Here is a 13,316-nt window from a genome sequence, read left to right on the forward strand (position 1 = left end):
GTCTGTATGTGTCTGTATATGTGTAAATTATTAACATATTTTTTAGGATGTTTGTTTTATCTGCATCTGTGTCTTCGTTATCTATGTTTGTATTATCTATGTTTGTAAATGTCTATGTTTGTTCCTATATATGTCTGTATTTTTTTTTAAATGATCTTTTTAATTTTTTTATTCTCAAGATAAATAAGTTGGATAACTTATGAAACAAAAGTATAAGACAAACACTCACGTAAACTCACAAACATTCCCACAAACATTCCCACAAACAAATTCACAAACATTTACACAAACAAATTCACAAACATTCCCACAAACAAACTCATAAACATTCACACAAACATTCACACAAACATTCACACAAACGTTCACGCAAGCATAAACCATGCGTAAACGTACGCATCACGCAACAACTTACAGCGCCATCAAACGACAGACGTGCAAATTTTCCCGCGCCAAAATACGGTCTCTGGTTCCCGCCAAAAAAGGCGCCATTCTTCCCTATTTAAAAGTGTTTATTTCTGAGTAAATATACAGCGGTGTATTTTGGACGTGTGTGCGTGTGTGTGTGCGTGCGTGTGTGTGTGTGCGTGTGTGTGTGTGCGTGTTTATGGTGTGCGTGTTTGTGGTGTGTGTGTGCGTGCGTGCGTGCGTGTTTAATTGTTGTATGCGATTGTTGTAAAGGATTGTTGTATGTGCTAACATTTGCTTCAAAAACAGTCGGCAAAACAATTATTTGAAAGATTTTCAGGTATGTATTGTATATGCGTGGCCTTAATTCTATGTCTCGTACGTGATTGTAAAATGAACATTTGGTGTTATAATATTTTCAATTTATTATTTCAAGCCATTATACACGGCGTGTCCAAACCAAAGCCAATATTGAAAAATTATCGCAGATGCAATATCACTCACTGGTGATCTTACAACGATATTTTCAACCCTCTACCCATATAGACACATCTTAAAACATATGACTATTAAAAAATGCACATACAAACACCAACACGCACAAACACACACACACACGCACAAACAAACACACAAACAAATCAACACACAAACACACACTTGTACGATGTATGAAATGAGCGAGAGAAACACATTCATCTAGTCGTAGATGACCTTCTAATAGAATTAATTAAAAAAGGCAAGACAATGAAAATTATGTGTGTGTGTGTGTTTGTGTGTGTGTGCATGTGTGGGTTTGTTTATGTGTGTATGTGTGGGTTTTTTCGTGTGTGTGGATAATTGTGTGCGAGTGTGAGAGTGTGTGTGTGTGCATGTGTGGGTTTTTTTATGTGTGTATGTGTGGATTTGTTCGTGTGTGGGTAATTGTGTGCGAGTGTGAGTGTGAGTGTGTGTGCGTGTGTGTGTGTGTGTGTGTGTGTGTGTGTGTGTGTGTGAACCTAAACTGACCCTGACCTGCCCACGTAACAACATAGCTTACTCACGTTTCAGTATTTTTTTTGTTTAAAATGTTTTAACTGGAACACCCATGACGTCATGTGGCTAGGAAGAAATTAAACACTGACGACGATGACGATGATGGTAATAGTTCTTAGAATGGGGACATTATTTTTAACGCTGGCAATAAGCATTATGATGTGAGATGTTCATCTTATTTATAATGACTGCCTTCAATATTCTCTGCGCGCAGTAATACTTCTTTGTTGTTGGTGTCTTTGTTGTTGTTGATGTTGTTGTTGATGTTGTTGCTGCTGCTTTGTTGCTGCTGTTTTTAATGTTGTTGATGTTGTGGGTGTTTTGATGATGATAGTGTTATTAATTTTGTTGATGTTGTTGATGTTGTTGCTGCTGCTGTTGTTGTTACTGTTGTTGTTGTTTTGATGTTGTTGATGTTGTTGTTGATGTTGTCAAAATTTTACCGCACGATTATCATTACTTGCCATTTTAATTGTTATTATTTATTTTCTTTGGTCGTCATGGTGACGTGACGCTATGTTGTTTATGTTGTTTTTGTTTGTATCAATGTTTTTGTTTTTCATGTTTTTGTCACTGCGTTTGCGTTTTTATGATTTTTTTTTGTTTTAATTGCTAAGAAGAACATAACATATATTTCTTTTCTCAACCGCTTGTGACACTGATGATGATGGATGATAATGATAATGAAACTGATGATGATGATAATGAAACTAATGATGATGATGAGGAGGAGGAGGAGGAGGAGAAGGATGAGGATGATATTAGTAATAGTAGTAGAAAAAACGATATAAGTAATAGTTGTAGTAGTGGTAGTGGTGTTGTTGGCATTATCATTATCGTCAACATCGTTGCTATTACTTTCTGTTGTTGAAAGATTAAATTCATTAATTGCCTATCATACTCTCAGTTGTTTTTCATTTGACGTCATCTTCATCGTCGTCGTCACAATTATGGTGAATATCATCACGATGATTATTATTTTCAATATTATTATTTTATTAGTAACATTAGCTTTTGTTTTTGAAAAGAATGGAATCATTAATTGCATATAATATTTCCGGATGTTTTTGAATGGATGTTGGGCGGTTCAACCCACCATTCAAATGACTCCAACACGATTCACCTATGACACCAATTAATCATTTGATGTTTTTGTTGTTGTCGCTGCTACTTCTGCTGCTGTTGTGGCTACTGTTCGTTTATTGACTCTTTCTTATGTTTATTCCTTCATTCATTTGCGACATTCGTTCGTTCCAGCTATCATTCTTTCACTTTTTTGAATAATTCATTTGTTTGCACTTTTGTATATTTCTTTATTCATTCGTTCGTTCTTTTACTCGCTTATTTTTCCTGACAACAGTTGCAGCAGCTGTGGTAGCAGCAGTAGCAGCAGCAGTTGCAGCAGCAGTGGCAGCAGCATATGCAGAAGTTGCAGCAGCAGTTGCAGCAGCAGTGGCAGCAGCAGTGGCAGCAGTAGCAGTAGCAGCAACCATCGCCGACATCATCGTCATCATCTTCAACACTCCGGCACACCACCGCCATACATCACCAGCCAGCTCATAATGCATGTGTAATAGAGCATCTCATTATTTAATGTCAGCTCATGTAACATTAGTAACGACAGTAATTATAGTTGTAGTACTAGTAGAAATAGTATTTTAAAAGCGTTTATATCAGTACAATTATTAGTAATTTTAACAAAAGTGGTTGTAGTAGTAATAGTAGAAGTAGTAGCTGATGTAGTAGTGGTAGTAGCAGTAGTGGATGCAGCAGTAAAAGTAGTAGTAGTAGTAGTAGTAGTCGTAGTAGTAGTAGTAGTAGTAGTAGTATATGAAAAAAATTTCTCATATTAACAAAACTGTTAATGAAATTTCGAACCATCCTTATGGCTGTCAAAACATTAATCAACTTTATAATGGTAAAAATAATACGAAATATTTTCTTGTCAGCGTTATCTTATCACAACTTCAATATCAGCGTTCTTTGTTGTGTGTGTGTGTGTGTTTTTGTGTGTGCGAGTGTATGGATGTATGGATGTGTGTGTGTGTGTTTGTGTGCGCGTGCGTTATCATACGTTATCAGAATCTTACGTTACGTCAAAAATTAATAATAACAAAAATTTTTTTTATTTCAAAAATACAGAAATTACTCTTTTTATATCTACATTAAAAGTCACTATTGCTGCTTTTGCTACTACTACTACTACTACTACTACTACTACTACTACTACTACTATTACTACTACTACTACTACTGCTACTACTACTACTACTGCAAAGTTTTATAGTATGTTTGACCTACATAACATATAAAAAAAATTTTGACATTGTTTTGAATTGAAAAACTTTGAAAAAACAAATTTTGGTAAAATGTTTTTTGCTTTTCTTAGAGTGGAAAAATCAGTTTTTTTGTTTGTTGGAAAAATAGAATAAAAGTATTGAAAAGTATGAAAAATCATTCAAAAAGTAAAAATTTTAAGTTATAAGAATTTAAAAATTTGCCAAAAAATTTTGAATAGCAGTTGGTTAAGAAAAAACTTCTCATAGTTCTTTGTCTCTAGGCTACATAAAAAATATAAATTAAAATTTTTTATCGGCAAAAATATTTATAACTTCAATGCTACTACTGCTACTGCTACTACTACTGCTGCTGCTATTACCACTATTGCTGTTTTTACTACTACTCCAATAACAAAAACTAATGCTGTCATGGAGGCCGCTACATGTACTACTGCTGCAACTACTACTTACCACAAAGGCATTTTTTTCTAACAATAATTTAGTGCGTTGCATTGGAAACGAAATATCTCTGAAAAAATATTTCAAAAATTTGTGAAAAGAAGACGGTTCTGAAGTATAATTTTCAGAATAAATTTATCATCATAATTAATGACAAAGAACATAATAATAATAATAATAATGATAATAATAATAATAATAAAACTGATGTTCCATATAATTAACTGGCAAGAAATATTGATCAAAAAAGCGGACCGAATCATTTTAACGTGTGTTGGATGCGTGTTTGTGTGTTTGTTTGTGTGTGTTTGTGTGTGTTTGGGTGTGTGTGTCTTTGTTAGATGTATGTTTTTATTATGTTATTAATAAAATTATTCAGCAACGTTTTATTTAAATTTGTAAAATTTCAACATAATTCGAAGTAGCCAAACAATAGAAATGTTTCCCAAGAGATTGGATATAACGAAGCAATTTGTTTTACTTTCGTTCTGAAAGTTTAATTTTTTCTTTTGCTTAATAGTTGGCCATTCTTATTTTGGTCCAGTCCTGTCTACCCATAGTTGAACTATTTTCGAATATCTACGCATATTGTTAGCGTTTTTTTTTGTGTGTGTGTGTGCTAATGTATGTGTCAAAGTTTTGTGTGAGTTTGTGTGTTAGATTTTTTGAGTGTGTGTGCGTGTGATATGTGTGTACGTGGTCGTTTGATATGTTTAAAAAGAACGAAAGATGATTTAAAGGTCGATGAAATGCATCATTTAGGGAATTAAAAAATGGCACCTCATAAAACTGCATAACTAACCACATACAAACATACAAACACATATACAAACACACTCACACATACATAACTACATACATATATACAAACATACAAATATAGCCACACTGTTTACTACTCACAAATTCCGCAAACCATCAAAACAAACACACACACGCATGCACACGCACACACAGAGCAGAGATGCAACAGAAAATTGTAGAAAATTGTACAAATGAACTTAGCATACATTCATTGTATAAATATCAAACAACCAATTAACTTCTGATGAACTGAGCAAACACAACGGCTCATATTTGAAGCACAAGTACACGCACACACACACACACATTCAAACGCACACATACACGCACATGTATACAAACACGCACACGCACATGCAGAAAAACTTTAGCGAACAATGAATGATACTTTTGTTTTTCTGATATTCAATGTGTCAAATGAGTTTCTTTAACGATTCACTTACACTGAAACACGTTCAAAGATTTATATACAACTGATTGGTTGATTATACGAGTGAATGAATTCATGAATTAACGTAAGAATTAACGAATGCACGAATGAACGAACAAATGAATAAACAAATTAACGAACTAATGGTTTAATGATATATATATTATCATCGTCACAACAAAGATGTTCAGGCCTTCGTGAATCAAACCATAAATAGAGCTGAATTTTGTTATTATAGATCTGATATTTAAAACTCCCAGAACCACCGATCGCTCCACATTTCCAATTTTAGCAGGCTTACCTTTACCAGATGCTTCATTAAAACTTTCGTTGATTTTATCATCCTCAACATACTGAAATTTACCTAATGCACTTTTATTGTTACACCCCCTTTCACCACACACATCAAGACTTAAGATTTTATATTGACACCATATTTTATATTGTGCTTTACAGAAATCTATTTTCTCTTAATAATATTATACATATATCCAAAATAGAAATATAGAGTGTTATATGGCTGATGTTGTTGCGATAAATGGATAGATGAATGAATGTATAAATGAATGAATAAATGTGTGAATGAATTTATAAATGAGTGAATGAATGAATGAATGAATGAATGAATGAATGAATGAATGAATGAATGAATGAATGAATGAATGAATGAATGAATGAATGAATGAATGAATGAATGAATGAATGAATGAATGAATGAATGAATGAATGAATGAATGAATGAATGAATGAATGAATGAATGAATGAATGAATAAACAAATGTATAAATGAACGAATAAATGAGTGGATGGATGGATGAATGAATGGAGGAAGGAAAGAATTAACTGATGATAGCTCATGAAGTACGTACGATGTCGTTCGTTGGGATGGAAATAACTAATTTTAAAATACGCCCCTCATAGATTTAAAAGAACGCCGAAAAAACCTCTTGCAAATTGATATTATGGATATGTATATATATATATATAAGATATAAATGTGTGTGTATGTGTGTGTATGTGTGTGTGTGTGTGGGGGGGGGGGTATTTTTTATCATTTGTTTATCATCTTTCTATCTACTATCTATTTGGCTTTCCATGTTTTCATTTGTTTTCACATTAATTCATTTATTCATTCACTATTTAATTTGTCCATTCATACATTTATTCATTCAATCAATCATTCATCAATCATCCATCAATCATTCATCATTCATTCATTCATTCGTTACTAAATAGCGGAAAAACATTGTAATGCTGATAAATCACACAAAGCATTGTATAAGCATGTCATAAAAATGGCAAACAAAGTTAAATAACGAAAAAAAAGAAACAAAAATATGGCTGAAAGAAATAACTCAAACAAACATTTCAAATACATGAAATAATTTGAAAAATGTAAAAGAGAGGGAGAGAAAGAGAGAGAGAGAGAGAGAGAGAATGAGAAAGAAAGAGAGAAGAGGGAAAGAGAGAGCAAGAGAGAGAGAGAGAGAGAGAGAGAGAGAAAGAAACATTGTTCTCAACAAATGCGTCGTCTTTGTTCGCATTAAACAAACGCTTCTCGAATAATTAGAAGCATTTAAATGCAAAGACAGCAGTTAAAAATACATTCAAACATGCACCTACGAAAGATGGAAAAATAAAAATAAAAAAGAAAAAAATGATATACATGAGATACAACTTCAACTGATACAAATTCATAAGATACAACGTCAACAGATACAAACTCGACCGATACAACCTCAACAGATACAAACTCAACAGATACAACCTCAACAGATACAAACTCAACAGATACAAATTCATGAGATACAAACTCATGAGATACAACATCAACAGGCACAAACTCAACAGATACAAATTCATGAGATACGATCCTAACAGATACAAACAAACTCAACAGATACAAACTTATTAGATAGAAACCAACTCAGGAAGGCATAAACTATGAATAACGTTTTCATCGATCTAGTAATTACAAAACATAGTTGATGTTTGACAAGTTGCTTCTGAAGACATTTGTTCTGCAGATTTTTTTCATATTTTTCATAATTTTTTGTGTTTTTTTTTAATTTCACAAAATAAGTCGTCATGTTTTGTAAGACTTGTTTTTATTGTTTTTTTTTGTTCCTTTGTCATAATTGTTGCAACTGTCGTAAATCATCTTTGTGTCTCTATTGCTTTGTGACTTATTAATAGAAGTTGTTGTAATTGTCAGTTTCTGTGGTATATAACAATGCTTTTGTTGATGTCGTTGTCGTTATTGATGTTGTTGCTGCTGATGATGTTGTTGTTGTTGTTGTTGTTGTTATTGTAACTAATTAATGTAGTTAAATGTTTTTTTAATGAATAAAAGTTTTTCATGTTTTGTTAAAGTAAAAAAAGTTTCTACATAATGTTATATTTTTATGGGTTCAGTATATGAAACCCTCATTCATTTGGGAATATTTTTTTTTTTCTTTAATTTATTCATTTGTTTTCAGCACTATTAAATTAGAAATAAAATTAATAATTTATTTCACGTGAATAATATTTCATTATCATCTTCATTCTCAACGTTGAAACTATGTAGAATGATGAAAGTGCACCTCTGAACAAGTCTTCACCATACCTGCGTTCTGTCACAAAGATACACACACACACACACACACACACACACACACACACACATACAAACAAACATGCAATCAGACAAACAAAAAGGCAAACACACACACATACTAACAAAAACATGCAAACTTACACAAACACACATTTAATAAAACCTACACAAAAACACATTCAAATATTTTCTAATATACCAACTGTAATACACATGCATACAAAGTTTTAAACCAATACACAAAAGAAGTAACATACACAAAATTAAACACACCCCAAACACACACACACACGCACACACACACATGGAAAACATCGAAACGTATTGGATATTGATGTAGAGATAAGCCAGTGTAACGCCTGCAATTAAATTATTTTAATCTCGCTACGCCTGTACGATGCCTGCCACTACTTTAAATTATTATCATTCCACTTTTTTATATATACAAACGCGCGCGCACACTTTTGTCTTTGCATACAGCATACAGTTAACTCATTTGTACACTCACATACGTACACGCATACGTACACACATACATACGTACATATAGCGTACATATGTACGTACGTACACACACGTACTAAATTTCTGTATTAGTTCCCTGCCCTCGCACGTTTTGTTTAATGGCTTACGCATGTTTTACATACAAATACATAAATAGAAACTTGCGCCGAGCACAAAGCCAACAACAAACCAAAAACCAACTAAAAAAAGAGAAAAAAATAGAATAAATTTCATACAAACCACACATTAATCATCATCAAACAACGTTTTGAAACATATGCCTACTTGCGACAAACACACACAGACACACACACACATACACAGACACAGACAGACACATACACACAAACACAGACACACACGCTTATACTCCAGATATTCTACTAAAATTATAAAACGTTAAAAAATATAGCAGAACAAACCAAAAAATCACACATCAGTCATAAAAAAAATAAGCAACAGAACTTATGAATCAATAAAAAGTATTAAAAAATGAAGAAAAAACATCAAATATGAAAAATTTTGAAAAAGTTATAAAATCATCAAAAATCTATAAAAAAAAAATTAGAAAAACCAAACAAAAAATATGCAAAGTATTGAAAGAAAAAGATAAAAAACAATAAATCAACGCTCTCTCACCAGAGGTCGATGTAGTTCAATACATGTGCGCATGAATAGGTACCTCTCATTCGATAATCATCATCACCATCATCATCATCACGATCTTTATCACCATCATTATCATAATTTTCGTCATCGTCATTATTATCCTCATCGTCAATATCATCACTATGTTCGTTATCGTCGTCATCATCATAGCCACCATGATTTTATTCTGTACAGTGTTCATCATCAGTATCATTATTCTTATAAACATCAGCATCGTTCGTTTCCTCAACATCATCATCATCTTCATCATCACCACCATCATCATAGAGCAATTTTCCAGAAACTAACTCCAACTCAAATGCTACATTTCATAACAAAGTTTGAAACGAAACTGTAAAAAAAAATTTAAATTAAAATTGCAAACGCAGCGATTTAAGCGTAGAGGACGTAGCTACATGCACCACAACTTCATAACGAGATAGCATCGTTTTCAAATCATTTTTTTAAATTGCAATTTTGGGGCCAATAACGCGTCGTACACCGTGCAAACTAAATCTAAAATGCATATAAAAATTTTTATGAAAGAGATATACAAATGTAACAATACTAATAGATACAAAACTATGCTAATACAAAACTATATTAATACAAAACTATACTAATACAAAACTATACTGATAAAAGACTATACTGATACAAAACTATACTAATACAAAACTATACTAATACAAGACTATATTAATAAAAAATTATACTAATACAAAACTGTACTGATACAAAACTATACTAATACAAAACTATACTGATACAAAACTATACTAATACAAAACTATACTAAAGCAAAACAAAGCAAGTCAACAAAATTGAAAAAAGGACATCAGAGACAATTTTTATTAACATAACTGCTCTGACCATATGTTTGTAAAAATCCGATAATGAAAATTGGACTGTGTTCGTTTCAGTAACACGATTCAACAACAAACAAACAATGTTTCAAACTTCATAAATTACATAAATTAATATAAAATTGATTGATTAATTCAACCATATCAGAAAAACCCAATAATTTACATTATGAAAAATTTATGTTGGAACAACTTTTCACATCATTAACATAACGACAACAACAAATGATCCAACAAAACCCAAAAGTTGAAAATAACATCAACAACACCATCCTCAATAATGACATCAATAATTACTGCTGCAATCACATTAACAACACTAAGAACGACAACAACAATACATCAACGCAACAACTACATTACACCCAGCCTCACTACAGCAATAATCATAAACAATAACAACAACAGCAACGAGGCTTATTAATTACTCAAGTAAAGAATAAATCAAAACTGCACTTACTGTTAGCGATGAGTTGAGAAGACCCAGAGGCTACAGCCGCTACTGCTTCAACTCCAGAAGTAACAATGGCGACCACAACTACTGCAACGACAACGACGACGACATATGCTGGTGCGTGCATTATTGTGATTGTTATTTATGGATTGTTATCGTGACGTCAGTCCCGTCGTCTTTCTCCTCCTCTTCCTTTTCTTCTTTTTATTTACTTCTGTTTTTTTATTAACTGAGCTGGTATTGTTGTTGTTGTTGTTGTTGTTGTTGTTGATGTAATTGTTGCTGATGTTTTTCTAATTGTTATTATGGTTGTTGAATTTGTTGTTGGTCTCTTCGTTGACGAATTATTCTCTGCAGCTGATGTGATTAATGTGACTTTCTTAATGTTGTTGCCACTCAAGGTATAAATGCTGCTAATTTTTTCTATAGAAATGGTTCTATTATTTTTTGTCTTTTTGTTAGGCTGTTATTAATTGCTATTTCTATTTTTCCGCGGCAATTTTTTCAAGTGTTTCGAGATGTGGGCGAATGGAATGAGTTTGGCGAGAATTAATATTGCTGATGATGACGATAGCGATGATGATGATGTTGATGAGGATGTTGATGATGATGTTGATGATGATGTTGATGATGATGTTGATGATGATGTTGATGATGATGAAGATGATGATGACGATGATGATAATGAAGATGATGATGAAAATGATGATGACGATGATGATGTAAAAAAAGAAGATGAGGATGAAGATGATGAAGATGATAACATCTGAGAATAGCAGGCAATCAACATTTTAAAACTTTGAACCTGGCGATTATATAGAGTTTATTTTTAATTTAATAAAATAATTTAAAAAACAAAAACTATTATATTTCAACGTAAGCATACACAAATAGAAACAAATACACACACAATCATACAAGCAAAGAAACATCCACACCGGCATGCCACAAGGTTCAGTGCTGTCACCTGCGCTCTCTAACTTCTATACCTCACGTACCCCTGAACCTCCGCCTGACATCAAGGTCATATCTTATTCTTATCTTACACAACCGGCCCAGACGTGGATACTTTTAAATGGACCTCAACAGTGAAATCTGTCATGCCGATGTTTGAAAGCCATGCTACACTAAAAGCAGCTTTAAAGTCACTATATGGAATGGCTGCCAAGTCCGTATTCAATGGATGGCCCCCACCAATGCCCTCAATAGATAACTCAGAGGAAACCCTCCCCCGAGCAACAAGAAAAACTCTGGGGCTCAACTTCGATCCGGCCATTGTATCTTCCTCGGGATCACACGATTCTCACAACAATAGACCTGCGGTGAAACCCGACGGTGGTTGCTGATTGGCCCGGGCCTCGTCTGAACCGGTTTGTTGAAATCGACTGAAGGAGCAACAACAACAACAACAACACAAACAAACACAAAACGCGCAAAAAATTAAAGTACAAAAATACAAACACACATATGTGCCCATGCAAACACATACACACACACACACACACACACATATAAACATTTATATATTTATGTAATCATATCTTTGTATGTAATGTATACTTATATGAAACGCTTATTTATATAACAATCTTAAATGAATAATTAAACTGGACGCTTTTCATCTCACCATTATAAATTTATGCGCGTATAATTTGTTTTTGTTAAAAGATAAATTAATTAATTAAAATAAAAATAGAAGATGGAATTTTTATTAATATTATTATTTAAAAAGTTTCAGATAATAATAATAATAATATAAATAAATAACCAAATTATTTAAAGTAATAAAATAAAAAATAATAATAAAAATAATTCCGAAAAATTTTAAGAACAAAAAAGAATTCGTAACGCGAATAAAAATAAGAAATCATACCAAATATAAAAACATTTCAATATAGAACTACTACTACTGCTTCTACTACTCCTACTACTACTACTACTACTACTACTACTACTACTTCTACTGCTACTACTACTACTACTACTACCACAACTACTACTACTATTACTACTACTACAACGCTACTACTACTAATAATAATGCTAATACTACTAACACATTTACTACAATAGTAATAGCAGTAACAACAATTATAACAGTAGCAAAAAAAATAATAGTAATAATAATAGATTTATGGAAAGCCGTGGTACTTTACTAAGAAATATTGCAATCAATGCACCGGCACTCATATTTAATTCATGCATCCGCTACTTACTACGATAATAATAATTAATTTTATTTCACTCTTACTTCCATTGGTAGGTAGTAATAATAGTAGCAGCAGTAGCAGCAGTAGTAGTAGCAGCAGCAGTAGTAGTTGCAGCAGTAGTAGTAGTAGCAGTAGTAGTAGTAGTAGTAGCAGTAGTATTTGCAGCACTAGTAGTAACAGCAGCAACACTGTAGTAGTAGTAATAATATTGTAGCAAACAATAGCAGAGGCAAAACCTGTAGCAGCAGTAGTAGCAAAAATAGAAATGGTTATAGTAGTAGTAGTATTAGTAGTAAGAGTACTATTTAAAAAAAACAGTTGTAGTAGTAGTAGTAGTAGTAATAGTAGTAGTAGTAGTAGTAGCAGTAGTAGTAGTAGTAGCAACAGTAGCAGTAGCAGTAGTAGTAGTAGTAGTAGTAGTAGTAGCAGTAGTAGTAATAGTAGCAGCAGCAGCAGCAGTAGTAGTAGTAGTAGTAGTAGCAGTAGTAGTAGTATTAGTAGTAGCAGTAGTAGTAGTAGTAGTAGTAGTAGCAGCAGTAGTAGTAGTAGTAGCAATAGTAGCAGTAGCAGTAGTAGTAGTAGTAGTAGTAGTAGCAGTATTAGTAATAGTAGCAGCAGCA

At 32.7% G+C, this 13,316-nt stretch overlaps 1 protein-coding gene across 1 annotated transcript in view; it reads left to right on the forward strand.

Moving 5' to 3' along the window:
* Positions 1 to 1,232, forward strand: part of HELRODRAFT_129198 (hypothetical protein) — a gene marked incomplete at both ends in the record, with an annotated part of 28,789 nt that extends 27,557 nt beyond the window's left edge. The window contains 2 exons of the mRNA XM_009021495.1: positions 1 to 22; positions 1,153 to 1,232. The exon at positions 1 to 22 is cut by the window's left edge and continues 59 nt beyond it. Of these exons, the coding sequence (XP_009019743.1) occupies positions 1 to 22; positions 1,153 to 1,232 (102 nt within the window). The remainder of the gene's footprint in view (positions 23 to 1,152) is intronic.
* Between the last annotated feature and the right edge of the window lie 12,084 nt (positions 1,233 to 13,316).

The sequence above is a fragment of the Helobdella robusta genome (assembly GCF_000326865.2).
Source record: "Helobdella robusta unplaced genomic scaffold HELROscaffold_3, whole genome shotgun sequence".
NCBI classification, from domain to species: Eukaryota; Metazoa; Annelida; class Clitellata; order Rhynchobdellida; family Glossiphoniidae; genus Helobdella; species Helobdella robusta.